At 42.1% G+C, this 17,798-nt stretch overlaps 1 protein-coding gene across 6 annotated transcripts in view; it reads right to left on the reverse strand.

The window, feature by feature from the left end:
- Nucleotides 1-17,798, reverse strand: part of SCLT1 (sodium channel and clathrin linker 1) — a 109,157-nt gene that overhangs the window by 68,830 nt on the left and 22,529 nt on the right. For all 6 annotated transcript variants that reach the window (XM_032776478.2, XM_075066275.1, XM_032776483.2 and 3 more), the window contains 5 exons: nucleotides 14,243-14,313; nucleotides 8,868-8,958; nucleotides 8,624-8,715; nucleotides 6,311-6,488; nucleotides 3,444-3,542 (listed from right to left, as the gene is read on the reverse strand). In XM_032776478.2, coding sequence (XP_032632369.1) covers nucleotides 3,444-3,542; nucleotides 6,311-6,488; nucleotides 8,624-8,715; nucleotides 8,868-8,958; nucleotides 14,243-14,313 — 531 coding nt within the window. The remainder of the gene's footprint in view (nucleotides 1-3,443; nucleotides 3,543-6,310; nucleotides 6,489-8,623; nucleotides 8,716-8,867; nucleotides 8,959-14,242; nucleotides 14,314-17,798) is intronic.

The following is a 17,798-nucleotide window of genomic DNA, read 5'->3' on the forward strand; positions in this document are numbered from 1 at the left end:
CGCGTGCACTCAACTTTATACAATCTGTTTTATAAAACCGGTTTATGTAAAATCAGAATAATCCCGTAGTGTAGATGTACCAACAGCTGTTCAGGGCTTACTAATACTTAAAAATGAAAAGAACAGTTACTTACCCTGCAGCAACTGTGGTTCTTTGAAATGCAACAGTCTGCATGGATCCCATCATAAATGCATGTGCCTCATATAGGCAAGATTTTATTTTTATTTTTAATAGTGTCTGTCAGGGCTACACATGTGTCCTGTGCTGCCTCATTCTCCCATGCAAGATCAGAAAGGACAGTGACTATAACCCTTCCTCAGGTCCCTCTCAACTCAAAACTCTAAGTAGCTGTGGATTCTGAAAAGTGGGGATAGATGGTGTATAGTGGGATTCACACTGACAACAATCTATTAAATAACCACAATTACTGTAGTCAATGTGAATCCCACTGCAGGTAACTGGCAAGCAGTGTCCTCCTTGGATGGTGGGAGTGAGGCGTTTCAGCTACAGTCAGTCAAATAGTTTGCAGTACTGCTTTCCCGAACTCGGCTTCTGACCTGGGGTAAGAACTTAATATTTAAAACAAGTCACTGGTTACTCCATATTTCAGCTCTCGCACTGAAATATTCCTTAAGCAGACAGATGATGCTGCTTGTGCCCTGGTGCAGAGTGCTTTGATGTTTTCAAAAAAAAGGTTTCCCAGCCATCTGATATCAGGTGGAAATGCACTGTATGGTCTGCCTGGAGATTCTAAGATGAGAAGGCTTGGCCTTTTGACAGGCCAGATAGGGCCAAAAAGAAATAGAGAGACAGCTTGAAAAGCTTGGCCCTGTTAAGGTAATAAAACAAAGTTCTGGACAAGCTGAAAGCATGCAGTTTCTTTTCTCATGACATCAACTGTCCCCTTGGCAACAAAAATGGGTAAAGTAATTGATTAGTTCAGATGAAATTCATTCAGAGACGACCTTAAGGATGAACTTGGAATATGATTTCAGCATCACCTCATCTCGATGGAAAGAAGTACCAGGTGGTTCAGCCACAAGGGCTTGGAGCTCACTGACTGTGAGTTGAGGTGATGGCCACAAGAAAGATAGTCTTGATGGTAAGGTGAGCAGTCTTGACGTAACCATGGAAAAATCTTTTCTATTTCAAGAAGTCTTGCTGATAGAAGGCTTCCTGCTTTGTATGAGAATCTCCTGAACCCATAGCAAGCAGTCTAACAGTACCGGCAAGTGCTCGATTGTGACCTATACCTTTCTTGGGATGCCCTGTGCTCGATGCCATGATGAATGGCAATTGTCACAGTGGCAGTCACACCTGGTCCCTGCATCAGAGGTGCCCATCATGACTTGCAGGGCTGTCTTGGTCAGTAGCTGACCTTGCTTAATTATGTCTTTAAGTTCCTCTCTGCTGTCATGCAGGAGCTTTGTCAGGAAGCATGTCACCCTGACCCATGTTAGAAGTAATATTTGGCCAGTAAAGTCTGGAAGTAAGCTACTTGCAGTTGCAGTAGGTTAAGGCTAAGACTTTTGGGGTCCTTGTGAGTCCTTACTCTACTTCAACTTTTTTTTGTCTCACTGACCCTACTAAGAAGCCTGACTTGGGGAAGCGCAGTAGTATTCAAATCCCACCCCTTCTTGACTCATTTTGCAATGGGTGTTATCATGGTCAGTGTCTGCCTGAGCACAGGCAGGGCTAAGCAATCCCTCATTTATGGGGAGGAAGTTCCCAGCTGGACCAGAAGCTGACAAGATGTCAAACGGTTTGTAGGATTCCTCTGATACAGCCAAGGTCTTGATATCCAGAGTCTCATTAATCCCCACAATGAGCTCCTGGAACACTTCAAAGTCATCTGGTCCAGAGAATAGTGGTTCATCTGGTAATGAAGATGTAAGTCCCTGGCAGTGTAAACAGGGCATTTGGTGCCAATCTGTCCCTGGATCCAGCTCTTCCTGGTATTCTGGTGTAGATGGTATTGGCCACGGATGCTCGGGGGGAGAAGGGCAAATGACAGTATCACCTTTCTCAAGAGGGCTGGTCATCTGCTTCTCAATGCTTGAAATGATAGGCCCCAGTACCCCTAAGAGGAACATGGAGGCATACTTTAGGAATATAGCTTGCTTGCTGAATATTGGTTCGTCCAGTGCCATTCCTGAAGAGCTGGTGTCAGCTGAGCCCTGAGCCAGTGGTAGGGCAAGCCAGTAGTTATATCTGTGGTCTTGAACAATAGCCTCACAGAATAGGGTTCCCTACTGGAAGACAGCGAGAACGTACACCTTGGTGATGCTGAGAAGCAGACCTCCTCCTGGGATGATACCAAAAGCGTATGGTGCTCTCAAGTACCAGAGTCTATACCAATGACAGTAGATGTATGGTCTTGGCTCTCCTCTAGTTCATACTCCGTAGTGGGCATCAAATCAGCGGATGAGTTGCTGGAGCCAGGATCAGTTCCAAAGGAGTCTGCTGCACTGCAGGTTATTACTTCTCCCCAATCCTTGAAAATGTGTGGGTTTGGTAGATTTATTTTACGGTGTCTGTCATTATAGGATACTGAGATCTGCCTCAAGTATGTTTTTTGTGTTTGAAATGGCCAGACTGACATCAGAGGTGGGGGTGCTGGCTCTTACCTTGGCACTGCCTTCTTCAGTGTTGCTTGTCTATTAGGTGGGGCGCTGGCTGAAGCTGGCTTGTCCGCCAGCAGCACTCTGGAACTTGTCTCCTCAGGGTGTAATGAGACCTTCATGGACTCTTCCAGAAGATGGAGCTTTAGCCTCACATCCCATGAGTTGAGTCTGCTTATCACTGTCTGTGAGCAAACTTATCAACTGCTCAAGATTCCCTCTGACAGAAGACACAGCTGATGTGCCCATCTTTCAAGGGGATTAGTACGTTGCAGGCTGGACAGGGCTTAAAGCATGCAGATTTTGAGTTCACGATGTTAATAAGCCCTGTACAGAGAGGTCTATGTAGGGGGGCGAGGAGGGGTGGTCTAGTGGTAGAGTTCTGTTCAGATGCATGGAGAGAGAGTTCATTGTAGTCAACGGAGAAGATAAATAGTTTTGAAGACTTTCTTGAACACTTGTAAAAGTTTAGTCTGAGCTAAGAATTAGTGGATTGGACACTCACCGGGTTCTGTCTCGCTGCCACAAGCAGTAAGAGGGAACTGAGGAAAAGCTACATCTGCACCACCCTTTATACCCTCACATGGGAGCATGGGACGGCACAGGACACATGATGGACACTGCAAATCAAAAAATCTGATTTCTCACATATCAGATGCATGTCCACCTACACTGGGATCCACACTACTACATACTCAATGAAGAACAGACTGAATTTCAGCAGTATATCATGAACTTGCTACACTGTGTTTTAAGAAGTAAATAAAAGAATGTTTATTCAAACAACATTAATTCAACTGGGCTGTAAGAGGATAACATACTTCCTTTCTAGTTCTTGCAGCAGCATCTTGTACAAGCTGAGAAATTGCTTCTTTCATATTTTCTATCTCTCTTTCTTTTTGCTTCTCTCCGAGCAGGGCCTAGAGAAAACAATTTGAAATACTATAACCATAATTACCTTTAATAAAAACAGTGTGATCTTTCATTAAAAAAATGACAGCGATGACAATCTTTAGTAAACAGAAAAAGAAATAATGCCTTGCAAAATGGCATCAGAATACCACTCTTCAATAACACAATTACTTAATTTTTTTGTGAGTTTTTCATTCTACTGGCTATCTGAACTCAAGCATGTCAGAAGGCAAACTTGGACACAAGAATGGGTGATTGTCATGCTGCAGCAAATATGCTTTCTGCAAGCCAGTACAATGCAACCAGTTGGTATGTGAGGATGCCCTTTTAGATAAAATCTTAGCACAACAAACACTTGAACGTTGACCACAAGGGGTTATGAGGAAAAAAAAATGGAGGAACTGATACAAAGAGGTAAGAAGATTCTCAGAAGCTTTTAACTAGGACTAGGAAGAATGAGGAATAACCCGTGCTCAGAATACAAGAAACAACGTTTTCTGGCAGCAATTAAGGTCTTGGTGACAATTCCCATACCTGAAATATATCTGTAAAACACAGAATAGATAAATACTTTCAAATCTTTATCTCCAGCATTCTTTGCTCAGTTTCCTGACTTTTCTTTTGCTGTTTCCATTTATTTCAAACCTTGTATTTTCACTCCCCTTTGTATACTTGTTAAAATTCTTCACACTTTTTTTTTGGATTTCCTTTCCATAGGCCTCAGCTTTTCCAACTAAATACACTATCTCAATTCCACATTTTTAAGCATGTTAACATGATGGTGGAATGGGTGCCTTGTATCATCATGATGGATGTGTTCCCACAGCTCGCAGAGAACAATCTCCTAACAAGCATAAAAGTTCCCTTACCACAGAGTTCAAACAAAGATATTACAAGTACATTTTTGATACTTCGTCCTTTATTTTTTGCACTTGCTCACTCCCTAATTTGCAAAATTCAGTAATTTACAAAGCATCTTTCAGTGACTATTGTCAATTAGCTGGATTCTACTATAATTTAATTTTGTTCTTTTAACAGGATTATGCGAACCTGTTACCTGTAAGCAAGCAAGATATTTACTTCTGTATCTGTTCAATTAGTGTTTCAGACATGTACTGCAAGTAAAGTCATTTTTACTGAACCATTTTTTTTCTGGCATAACACTTTATATGATATCGCTGGCCCTGATGGACACTGCAAATAAAAAAAAAAAATCTGATCTCACACACCATGTGTCTGTCCATATACAGTGGGATCCACACTACCACAAACTCAATGCTGAAAAAACTTGGATGAAAAGTGCTGTAGTTGTAGTATTAATATACTGATCTTAACCTTCTTAAACACCTGACTTTTTATATATGCTATTTAAGTGTTCTCTTCAAGGACACATTTCAAATTGAGCAATAGAAGAACACTAGTAGTTTTCCTTTCTTAAATTGTTTTAAAAATATATTTTTAAAAACTTTTACTCTTTCCCCCTTGGTTTTCCTAATTTAAGGCTCTAAAGCCTAGATGTAGGAGTCACATTGTGCTTGCCAGGAAGTGGCAGTTGACAGCTCCAAAGACCGTCTGTAACTGCTGGAGGGAAATCAACTCCCTGCTCTTCCTCTTCCAGAAAACAGAACCTGGCTAAGAAGGGGAGCTGCAGCAGGTAGGATCAGTGGGTAGAATAGGTTCTGTAGCTGCTCTGGCCAGGGAATTGGTGGGCAAAGGAGGAGATATGCTGGCAGTAGATATTTCAGCTGATGGCCCCCTAGTGTGTGTGTTTGAGCAGGCAGAGTGAATGAGCAGTGTGGAAGCTCCAAGAGATCAGGGATTAGAACCTGTTTGATGGGCAGCAGCGGATGGGAAGTTGTGGGGGAGAAAGGAATAAAACTGTCCTTGCACATAATCCTTCCCTGACCCTATTCCATTTCACTCTTTCAGCCAGGGGTCTCCTAGCTGGTCGCCCTAGAGCTGGCTATAGCAATAAGTCTAGCACTTTTGAGTTTTGTCAGTGTTTGGAACCCCATTCTGGAAAAGGGGCAGCCTCCTTCCATTGGACATGAAGTCTCAACTTCCAGGCAGGCAGAATCTAGCCCCTTTATCACAGAGCTGCTAGCTGGAAAGAGAGAGAACACCAAAAATAAAGCACTAACTAATCTATCTCCCCAAAGTAAAAACAAAACAAAACAAAACCACCACTTATTCTGCCGCCCATGAGACTCCTCAATCTGAAAAGGGTATTTAGGCTACGAAGAGGGCTAGTCTCACTTAACTCTTCTACCTACTTGCACTGATTAGAACAAATATAAACTCTAAGATTTAAATAATTTATCCCAACAAATCTGAACTAGCTGGGCTTCATTTGCTGCTGGTTACAATCCACTAAATGTGCATGGAAGTAACACCTTGTCAGCAAATGCAAGTCAAATTACTTCTAATTGCCTAAAGGCCTGATTTTTAGAAAACACTAATCACCACCCACTCAAAAGCAATCCCCCTTAAAGTGTTTTCAAGTTGAGCACACAAAAATTGATGCCTCAGAAATCACTAAGTCACTTTTGGAAAATCCTGGCTAGGTTATTTAAACAGGCTAAAGCTTTGGACAGGTCTATTACACAAAATCACATCACAGTTAGGTCCTTTACATCGTAAAAATAAACCATATTGCAATAGGGTCAGGAGGCATTTGTGTTGTAACTGAGTCCCCTTGATATATTTTGAACTGGCCCTTAGTAACTTAAAGTATTCGATGATGCGGTAAAGAATTTGTCTTGATGCTTTGTCTTACCTGATTTTTTTGTAGGTTAGCTTCTTCTAAGAGTTGCATGCTGTCTCGGACTTTTACTATAGCATCATATTTTTCCTCTTCTAGATCTGCACACTTTGCCTGTAGCTCTCTGGTTTGTTTTTCAAGAACAGACCTCTCTGTTCTCAACTGTTCAGTGTCTTGTATAGCTACACATAATCTAAAAAGTCAGAATGCTCAGATCTTCATTGGCAGAACAGGTATCTTTCTAAAACACTTTCACTCCTGCAAACAAGTTGTTCTCATATATAGAAAGTACAAATTTACTTGTAAAATATGATGTTTATATTCTCTGGTATTCTCATTTTTAAAATATGTCCTCTTAATCCTCTATCACTATGTCCCAGATAGAAATACAATGAAAGGAGTTAACTTTGAACATTTGGCATATAATTAAAATGAGAAGGGTACTGCTATTCAGAGATACCTATACTGGGTTGCAGGCTTGTGCTACAACTTGCCATTTTAATATCTTTAGGGTTTTGTTTTTGTTTTTTTCTTTTAATTCTTTTGATACTTATTATCCATCTTAAATCATAATCTTTGCCAAAGCAAGTCAATTTGTTATACCACTAACAAATGGTTGTAATATCATGTACTAAACAAAAGAAACAGGCACACCTTAAACAAACAGTGTTATATAAATGCTTTGCTTATTTCTCTTGGCCTTTTTCAATAGTGTCCCTTTATGAGGAGGCAGGAAGGAGTAATTGGGACACCGCAATAAAAATTTTATATAATAATGTGTGTGTGTGTACACACACACACACACAATTTGTATATGTCGCAATACATTTTTACATAAAATATAACCATTTGTCTTCTGCGCTCCCTCATGCCAATCAATAATGTCAATCACATTCAAGCAATAATACTAGCTAGAGCTACTGTAAAATGACCAGGTTTTTCCCAGTGCTGACACAATTCTTTGTGTGTATGCATGCACGCACACACCCAGATGGAATTGCATGAGCACTGAGAAAAAGGGTTTGTAGTTTTATACTAGCTCTAAATAGTCTTATTGCTGTAACATGATTTACATTATTGGTTGGCATGAGGGAAGGCAGGACACATACTTTGATGCATACTCAGGAACGTAGCTGGGTTCAGATCAGGCATTAAAGTTGATGGTAATGATGCACTGTAATCAACATTTTATGATTATACCTAGAGTAGTTTTTGAAGCAGACAAGTTAATTATTTTTGGATATCTACAAGACAAAATACATATGGACAGAAAAACACATTAGCTATGGCTGGGTGATCACTTCAGGTCCAGTTTCAAACAAATAAAAAGAGACTATCATGCTTAGTTCAGGCAAAAATTCTCAAAAGCCACTGTAAAGCACTTCAGCTTGTGCAACACTTCAAGGCAATAACAGCCCCTTTGTTACAAGTAGGCCAGTGCTCTTGTACTGGCTGGTTGCTAGATTCTTTAGCTATGGTGATTCTGCTAGTCACACCCATGAAGCAAGAACAAAAATGTAACTCTGTTAGAAATGATCACCTTAGAAGAGCTATAAATACTTCAATAAGAAACTTCAGTTATCAAGTCCTCTGACAAATGTTTGATGGTTAAAACAATTAAGTGCAAAATTTTGGCCTAGAATTAACTTGTTCAGCCAAATTAGCACTTTGTCAATAAAAGGGGGAGGGACAGGGGACAGAAGAGATATTGTAATGGAAACCCTTAGTCATCCTCAAGTACATTAGTAGGTAATGCTATAATTGAAAGCATAACTTCTTTATTAGATATTCAATAAATCATTATCACTGACATTTACCACCAAAAAGAAGTTGGACTTAGTGTGCTGTTACAGTGTCCTTATTAGTCTCAAGACTTCCAAACTGACACTTGAAACCAGCTCTTACTTGTCTTAATGTAGAGGAAGGCTATATGCATCCCAAAGGTGGCCAATTCAAGGGAATACTTTCAAACTGATGTTTCAGGCTTTAGCGGTGCCACTCCAGCTAATGTAAATAAAATTTCTGAAACTTGGGACCTATGCACAGACTGATAAGTCACTTGTAAAACTAAAACATAAGTAAGATCAAGTGATCTATGGTCTTCTAGTCTTTATTCAGGCAAGAAGAATGAAGCCAGAGGCTACTCTGAGGGGGTAGGAAAATGAAGCAAATAAAATATAAATGAGTAATCTACGATAAATATCTGCATAAGAAATGGAGAACTAGATTACTCAAAATTATAGAACTCAGACATTTAGGAAAAAACCTCTGCTATCACGTCTCTTCTAAAAATATCATCACATTCAATGACATCATTAATCTCTTTACCTTGTCTCCAACTGTTTTATGCTAGACTGCAATTGCTGCAAGCGTTTGTCTGATGCTTCCTCTCTCTCCCGAGCAGATACTATATCTTCTTCCTAGAAATCATAGCAATTACTCAGACATTTTTTCTGAACTCTGCTTGAGCACAAAAAATGAAATGCACGATATGGAAACAAAAAATTTTAAGTAAACTTAAGTTTCATGTTTGCAACAGGACAATCACAAACTTTCAGTTATGCTAGAATACCTTTCTCTCCATTTGGGCTTGAAGGTCCACTAACAATTTGGTCATTTCATCAACTTTAGCAGTTGCTGTTCTCACATCTACTTTGGCTTGCCTGAATATAATGAAACCATTCAATTAATTACAGTTAGCTGAATGTGAAAAAAAAAAGACACCCAGAACTTACCAGGGCTTTATAAGAACAGCCATGAAGTTTACCATACCAGCAAAAATTCACATATAAACAGCAGCAGCAGCCATTGTTAGTTATGTGGAAGAGATTCTGAGGACACCAAAGAGGAGGTACATACACTGTTGTACTGCTGAATACAGGTTTGTGGGGGACTCTGTGGCCAAAATTTTCCAAAGTGAGTTAATGATTTTGGGCTCCTCAAATTTTTTTGAGTACTCAACTTGAGACACATTAAAGGGGTTTGTTTTTCAGAAGGTAGATGCTCAGGAGTTACCTTAAAGGGGGCCTGATTTTCAGTGTTTCAAATTGGGTGTCCCAAATCATTAACCATTTTCAAGAATTTCAGCCTACATGCTTCAGAAGATAGATAGGTTTGGCTAGGATGGGGAAGATAAACTGGAGCAGGGCCAGAGAATGGCACTTATGCTGTTTTCCCCTGTGGAAACGAATGAAGCAACTTTGCTATTACACTGACCTAGGACAGGGGAAAACATACAGATTCCTTCTTCCTTTGCTCCCACCCAGTGTGCTGGGTTAAGTTTACACTAGTCACAGAACCTTACACACAAATAAACTACACTGAAAGAGCACTAAGGTTGCAAAGTCAAGCATTCTAAAGTAAGGAAATGCCAGAATTAAAGTTGCTCGTGTCCCCCTCCTGAACTTTAGCGTCCACAATCTGGTCCTGTCCCAAACCTGGACTTTTGCGTCCAAAAGTCTGGGGGCTTACCTGAAACTCCCCCAAGCTCACTACCAGCTTGGGTATTTGGGGCTGCCACCAGGTCAGGAATTTAATTAGAGAGCCTGACCCCCCTCTTTCCTCTCTCTGGTGCCCCCAACCCTCCCTTGGTGGGACACCCAGATTCCAAATCCCTTGGATGCTAAAAGCAGGGGAGAAAATCCCTTCCCCCCCTCCTTCCCAGGCTTGCCTCTTGGTCGAGCCTGCGAGTAGCAAGAAACCGGTTTTCTGCTTCCCAAGAGATAAGCGTTCTCTACTCTCAGGACAATTGAGATGCAAAATACCAACAGCTTGGCTTTGCCTTTCCCCGTGCCTGTCTTCCCGTGAGGGAGACAGGTACCTGATACAGAGGCTTCACTTTCTCTGCCTTACTAGAAAAGAAGCTTCCACAAGTTTTGAAAAAAAGAAAACTTTATAGAAAAAAGAGAAAGAAAATATAAAACAATAATCTTGCATTAAGAAACTCAATACAGGCTCTTGCTTATAAGAAGATATGAAGAAACAGTCTGATTTAAAAGATAGCCCAATTAAACCAGTCCAACAAATCAACATACATGTGAATACACCACAAAGATCATCATAGCCGAATTACTTTGCGTTCCCTTGGTACTTACAGATGTTTAGAAGAAACTTTAAGATAAGATGGAGTTAGGAGGAAACCTTGTTTACTCACAGCCGAGAAAACAAAAAAGACACAGCCATCCACATCTATTCGTACAACCCAAAGCTCCTCACAGCCGAATTGCTTTGGGGGTTCCTTTGTACTCACAGACTTTTGGTATAATATTTGAAATAAGAAGGAGTTAGGAGGAAACCTTGTTTACTCACAGCCGAGAAAACAAAAAAGACCCCGAGTATACAAATTCCCGCCCCTGACTTTAAACAATCCAGTTCTCTGATTGGTCCCCTGGTCAGGTGTTTGGTTACCCTTTCCAGGTAAAAGAAACTTAACCCTTACCTTACCTATCTAGTTATGACACCCCCTCCCTGGCTCCTTGTCCCAGCCTCTTTGCCCAGCCAGTCCCATATCCCACTCCACCCGCACAACTCTGCTGCTTGTCTGTCTTCCCTTCCTACTCTGTCTCTCAGTGTCAGTTTCCTTGACCAACCAGTCTCAGCCTCCTCACCCCCTTGGTTCTCAGTCTCTCAAGGCTCCTTGTTCTAACCTACTCCTTTCCCTCTCTCCAGGTCTGGATTTTGTCCCCTCTGCATTTGAATCAGATGGCTTCCTACTGCACATTACCTGGGTGCCAGGTGGGAGACAGGCTCCCTGTTCTCAGCTCCAATGCCTAGCCCCAACCCAAAGCAGCTGAAACCATTACAGGGAAAGTCTGTTTTCTTTCCTATGGTTTTAAGTTGGGATATGACATATGTGTAGTCTGGTCAACACAAGGAACCATGGAAGATTCAAACATGTCCTGTGCTGATGGAATTTTTGGAGATTTTAGCAGTTAAAAGCTAAGAAGTATCACTAAGCATGTGCAAACTGATTTTTCATAGACTTATAAGTAGAACTGGCCTTCAGAAGAGGAGGTTACTTATCTGTAACTGGAGATTCTTTGAGATGTGTGGTCCCTATCTGTATCCCACTGAGGATTATGTACATTCTCCATGCGCCCAGAGCCAGAGCTTTTAAAAATAGTGTCTAGTAGTACACCCATACACTCTTGCTCTGCCTCATGGTTTCAACCAAGATGATAAAGGGCAAGGTGGACCAACCACGCCCTCAGTTCCTTCTCTGCCACAAGTCAATCAGATCTTCAGCCGATGGGAAGGAGGGCATGACTGGAATACAGATAGGGACCACACATCTCAAAGAGCCACCAGTTACAGGTAAGTAACCTCCTCTTTGTTGAGCGATAGTCTCTATTGTATTCCACTGAGGGTGACTGATAAGCAGTACATAGTCAGGAACAGGGTATGAGGAAGATGATGGAAAGTAGGATAGCCTCACCGAATGAGGCATCCGTCACAGAATCTTGCACCATACATAATGTTCATTTATGTATAATGGGCATAATGGGAAGAGAAGGTGTATACTCTACTGACATGATGAGACCACGGTAAGAGGTAATCCACCTCCAGTGTGAGGATACCATCGTGCAAGTGGTCCCAGAGGAGCAGGGGATAAAACAGCATTGTGAAGTTGATAGTATAGCCATGCTGAATGACATCCAGGACCTATGTGTTCATTGTTATTGCACTTCAGGCTGGCAGAAAGAGTGCTAGACAAACCCCAAGGGGGTAGGATGCAAGAACGGTGGGTTGCAATGTGGTTGACAGCTCTTTAGATACACTCAGAAATATCGCTCTCATGAAGACCGAATGTGTGGTCTCAATGACTGTACTGATGGGCCAGGCAGATAGGACCGTTGAGTCTTTTGATACTTGTGGGGAGGCTCATAGGACTGCTGGCAGAAAAACTGAGGAGCTTGGCAGGAGGTTGAGCAGGAGCTGGCCAACAGAATTTGCACCTGGGTGCTGGTGTATAAATGCTCAGTGACTGCAGGGTTACTCTATAGTCTGAGTGAGTACAGAGAATCATCAGTCTTCTGGTTGAAGAGGAGGGGTTCATCAAAGGGAGGTCCTCAAAACAAACTCAGACCTTTTGCCAGGACATAGTACCACTTTTCTGCCCTCCTTGGAGTGGGCACACAAATTGCCAGAGTATGCCAGACGGTGTGGACCAGAGGGAGAATAGCATCATTGATTGGCTGGTACCAATGCATGCAGAATGTCCAATAGCTGATGCTGGCTGTCCTGCACCTCCTCCAGTGGCAAACACCCTCCTTAACAGTTCTTGGAACTGGCAGTAGTCATGGGAGGGGAGGAAGGGAAGGTGGGTAGAAAGGATTCTAGGACACTGCTGCCTCTAGAGACAAGGAGGGGAACTGCTCCAGGTCTGGTGGTACTGTCGGAGTTGGGCTGATTGGTGCATCCTTCAACCCCGGTTCCAAACGCCTACTTGTCGAAGGCTGGAGTGGTGAGATGGGGTGGGGAGGAGGGGAACTCCTCTCAGACAGATCGTGAAGGTTCCAAAGGTGAATACTGGGGCCAAGATCCCCAGTATGGCCAACCAGATGGATCTGACAATTGCTATGGTGGTCCCCAGGGAGCTGGGTACCAATGGCTCCTGTGCTGAGGGAAGGGAGGACATTGCCACTTGGCTGGTGGAGCCTCTGGATACTCTTGCCATTGCTAAGGGATCAGTTGACCATGTGCACCATCTGAATCTTCCGATGGTGAGAAGTCAGATCCATGTTCAAATGGCGAAGCCACTACCACTGAGGGAGTCACAGGGGACTGCTCAGGAACACGACCTGAAGGCAGCAAGTCTAAAGCAGGGGAGTGGAGTCTGTTTGGAGGCGAATGCAGCAGAGGATGCAGGGATCTCACCTCATCTAGGGCAGTTAATAAGGTCCAGGAGCTGATTTGAATCTCCCTGGTGTCCATAGCACACGTTCCACTGACAGAACCGGAGCAGGAATGGGGGCAGAAGGCTGTATCAGAACAGATGATTCACACGGTTTCAGCAGTAGTGAGGAAGAGAGGGCATGAGGCTCAGCGAATGGGACTTGCAGGTCCAACAGTTTATGTGACTTCTTGTTGTGCTTGTGGGCCTTAGAACACGCCACTTCTCTGTGGCTGAAACTCAAGGAAGATGCAGTGTCTTTCTTGGGTCTTGAGGAAGACTTACTGCCATGCTCATGCACATGCTTCTGAGCCTCACAGCTAGATCCTGGCACTGGATCCGTAGTGCTGGTACTGGAGGAACCAGACTGGAGCTCTGTGGTAGGAGACATGCTCCTTGATTGCTCAGGCCAATTTATGGGGGTGGTTCCAGACCTGGATCCAACTACAGCCTCATGGGGACCTTGATGAGGTGCTTCCTGAGGTGGACAGCCTGGTCTTTCCAGGCATGGTCAGGGAAGGAGAGGCAGATACTGCACTTGGATGCAATGCAGGTTTCCCCCAAGCAGCACTGGTGCTCATCGATGATTGAAAACAAGAAAGGGCAGGAAGCATAGATCTTGAACCTCAGTGTTTTCGGTATAATCCAGTACCGGGGTGCCAGGAGGATGCAACTCTAAATGTACAAAGCCAGCCCCAAGATTATCTCTATGTGAAAGCTTAACACACACAGTATTAATGGGTGCAATGAGTGACAACAGCAGCAATTTGCTTAACTCTAAATGTAAATATATGAAGTAGTATTTTCTATGTTATAAAATTACACACACAGACAGAGTACGATATACTGTATACACTGTGCAGGATTTAACTATCAGTAGAAAACCTGCTCCGTCAGAATGTATTCTTACCTACATTCAAATATGAACTGTAACTATTGCTAAAGACAATTATCAGTAACAGCTTTGTAATGAAGACAAAGGCCAATGATAAAGTAATGAATCAAGAAGGAAGACAAGACAGAACGGTATATTTAAAAGGGTCTCTGATTTGTACCTCAGTTGTTTGCGTAGCTGTTCTAGTTCCATATTCTGTTCTGTTACTGTTTTCAAAAATTGTTGGTTAGTCTGTAAAAGGAAGAAAGAGTTGTAACATATTCCTTGTTCTGTTTAAGGCTATTTAAATGCAAAGTCTTGTTATATGGTGTCTCCTTTATCTGACACTTAACACATTCACTAATGAAAGCAGGCATGCAGATTCATCCATTTATTCTCTTTAATCAATTTATTGCTTATTTTACGTGGGCTTATTCATTAATGTACTTACTCTTTTATCAGGCATCCTGTTAAGGTAGACTAACTACTGTGACTAGAGGTACAGAAAATACTCAGTTTAAGCTCTTCTCTTAAATTATGGCTTGATTCAATTAGAAAGCCATCTATTTGCTATATAAACCAAAAATATTTTTCGCTACATAACTATTTGAAGTTATATAAAAATTTTTGGAACATCACAAAACATTATATGAACATTACTTAAGCTTCAGATGATTTCTGTTTACAGACATTTTTATAATATTTAACTAGTGTAGCTTAAAAAAAAGCATCAAATATATTTTGTGGAAAAAGCCAAATCCCATTTTTAATTATGGTCTGTGGATGGAGGTAAAAAACACTAGTAAACCTAACATCCTCAGCCTATAATGAGACTATGACTAAGCTGAGAGTCTGTCAAGGAGGTCACAGATTGCCTGACTTTTTGGGACCTCCATGACTTCTGCAGCAGCTGGTGTGGCTGGCTCCGGGACTGCCTGAGGAGCTTTGCCAGCCCATAGGACAGCTGCACCGACAGCTGCTGAGGCAATCTCAGGCCACCACACCTTCCCTCCCCTGCCTTCCTGCAGCAGCAGCAGGCCACATGTCACTGCCCACTCCAGCACTGGTGGGGGTCCCAAGCGACACATCACAACCCCCTGCAGAGCACCTGTGGTGCCCCTGGGCTGTGAGCCACCACAGAGCACCCACGGTGGCCCCAGGCTGCCCCCCTCCCAGGACCCAAGATTAAGTCAGTGGTATATAGCACAAGTCATGGGCTGTGAATTTTTGTTTACTGCCCGTGACCTGTCCATGATTTTTACTAAAAATATCCATGACTAAAACATAGCCTTAACTATGACCGATGAACCTCTCAGTGCCAATGGGATTATGAGAAAATTCTAATCCTGGTATGTACATTCTGGTTCATCAAAGAATATCATCATGTGAGGTCTTAAATAAAAGCCAGGGTCATACTGTTCGTTACATTTCACAACGACATTATGTATAGAGACTATGTTAGGAGTTACTCATGAATACTGAAAATATGTTTCTAAAGTCTGTATCAAGCCAGAGTTGACAAAATAGGTTCTGTCACACAAGAGATATTTATTCACCTATTCATACACAAATTAGGCATTGTAAGCCAACACTATGGCTGTACATCTACATACCAACTCAGCAGGGGATGTGAAATCAATATGGAGGCAAGAGAAACTACAGGGGTCATCCTGATTCTGAGGTATATACAATGAACTTTGGGGAATATAAGGAGAAGGCAAGGAAGACATCTCTTTATCCTGAACCTAGGAAGTAATAAGGTAGTATGAAAATGGGATCTCAGCCAGGCTTGGTTGAAAGGCTGCAAAAGGACATTTGAGTAAGAGAAACTTCTTTAGACAGAAGGTTAGTCTGTTAAATTTAGTCTCTAGAAATCACATTATGATTTTGTTTTATACGTAATTATTTTGTTTCCATTATCCTCTCTCACCATCTCTTGAATCTAGAACCTTTTACGATAAAACTTTTTGTTTTCACTATAAACATGTCTCAGTGCTGTGGTATTATACAAGGTGCTGATCCTGAGCTCAATCAATCAAGCTAGTGTGTACACTGTTCCTTTAGGAACAGCAAACCTGGTATATCTGTGGGTGCTCAGTGGATAAGGGGCTGGACACTACAGGGGGAACTCTTCAAAGGAGCTTGTGCATACCTATTGTTATCCTGCAAGGCAAAGTCAGAGCTGACACAGCCCAGAGTAGATTGTATGGGTAGCTAACAGACAGTTGGTGTCAGGGAGCTGACAAGCAATTAAGCACCAGCAAGTCTCCCTCCCACTGGAAGCTGGATGGTAACAAGGTGACTCATAGTCCTTGATGTCTTAAGAACCATCACAAGGACTCCCACTGATAACAGGAGGCTTGCATGAACACCTAGGATAGAATATAGCCTTTATGTAGTAACTGAACTTTTGAGCCCTGATCCTGTAATTGTCACCAGGTAAACTGACGTTTTAATCCATGTAGAGCCCCAAAGAACTCAATATGGCATTACATGGGTACAGGGTCCACCCACTGGGAGGCGGTTACACATTTGGAACCCCAGACATAATCTATTCCATACCTTATTGCTGTGTTTAACATTAGTCTGTAGGAAGATATGCTCACCTTTATAACCACCGCTATTTCTTCCCTTCACTTCCTTTCCCATCCTCCTGTTTCTCTCTTCCCTGCCTACCTCTCACCATTTTCCCTCTGCATTTCCTTCCTGGCAATTACTTTTGATTCTCAACACATGTGGGCTTTGATCTCACCTTTTTCTTAAAGGAATAGGGGAGTGAGGAAAAGAGAAAAACCCACTGATTATCTTGAGGCCAAATTATAAACCAGAAAGCCATGGCTCAACCATGCACTAAGGCAAGATTTTCAAACTGACTAGAAGTTTGGGGTGCTCAAGCTGAGACCTTGTAGAAGTCTAATTTTTAGGAAGTGCTGAGCACCCATCCTTTGAAAAAAATCAAGCCCCTTTATGGTGTCTCAAATGTGGCACCCAAAATTACTATCCACTTTTGAAAAACATGGCCTAAAGCTAACTGGAGCAGAAGCCAACATGTAAGAGTGGAAAAAGTGGTTTCAAAGCCCCAGAAGCACAATAATAACCCTAAAAAGATTGATGTCTTTGCCATTTACAATCAATGTCATCAGTGACAAACTTTATAAAACACTGGTAAATGCGGTGCAGAACTGGCGTATGTGACCTGTAATTATGGGAGACCTAAAATGTGCTGGACAATTTTAGTTTTCATTTGAAACAAAATATTTTTCTTGTCTTTTCCTTGAGAAGATGTTCACATTTTCAAGACTCAAATTTAACATAAATGAAAACTATACACTAGGATGAAAGCTTGTCACCAATTTCTCCTAAAGATCACAAATTATTGTTTATCCCACGACCACCCAAGGATGGTTCTTGGCATCCAAAAGAGAGCCACAGATCGCTAGATTTTTTTGGTGCACTCCAAGATCAGACCTATCACAAGGCAGTGCTGAACAGGCTACTGCTGATTGCACATGACCAGCACAAGCTTCCTACCAGCTGGCTGTCTGTGGCTGAAAAAACTCCTCTGCAGAGGAGCCAAGAGTGGTCAGCAGTACGACAGTCAGTACAGACGTCAAAACTGAGAATAAAGGACAACTTGCAGCTCTGACAGACTCCATCTGCGATCTTGGTCAAGTCACAAAGGCCAACAATTTTGAAGTAATTAAACTAAAGTTTAGCTAACTTTAGAAATAGGATTA

Source organism: Chelonoidis abingdonii, chromosome 5 (assembly GCF_003597395.2).
Source record: "Chelonoidis abingdonii isolate Lonesome George chromosome 5, CheloAbing_2.0, whole genome shotgun sequence".
In the NCBI taxonomy this organism is placed as follows: Eukaryota; Metazoa; Chordata; order Testudines; family Testudinidae; genus Chelonoidis; species Chelonoidis abingdonii.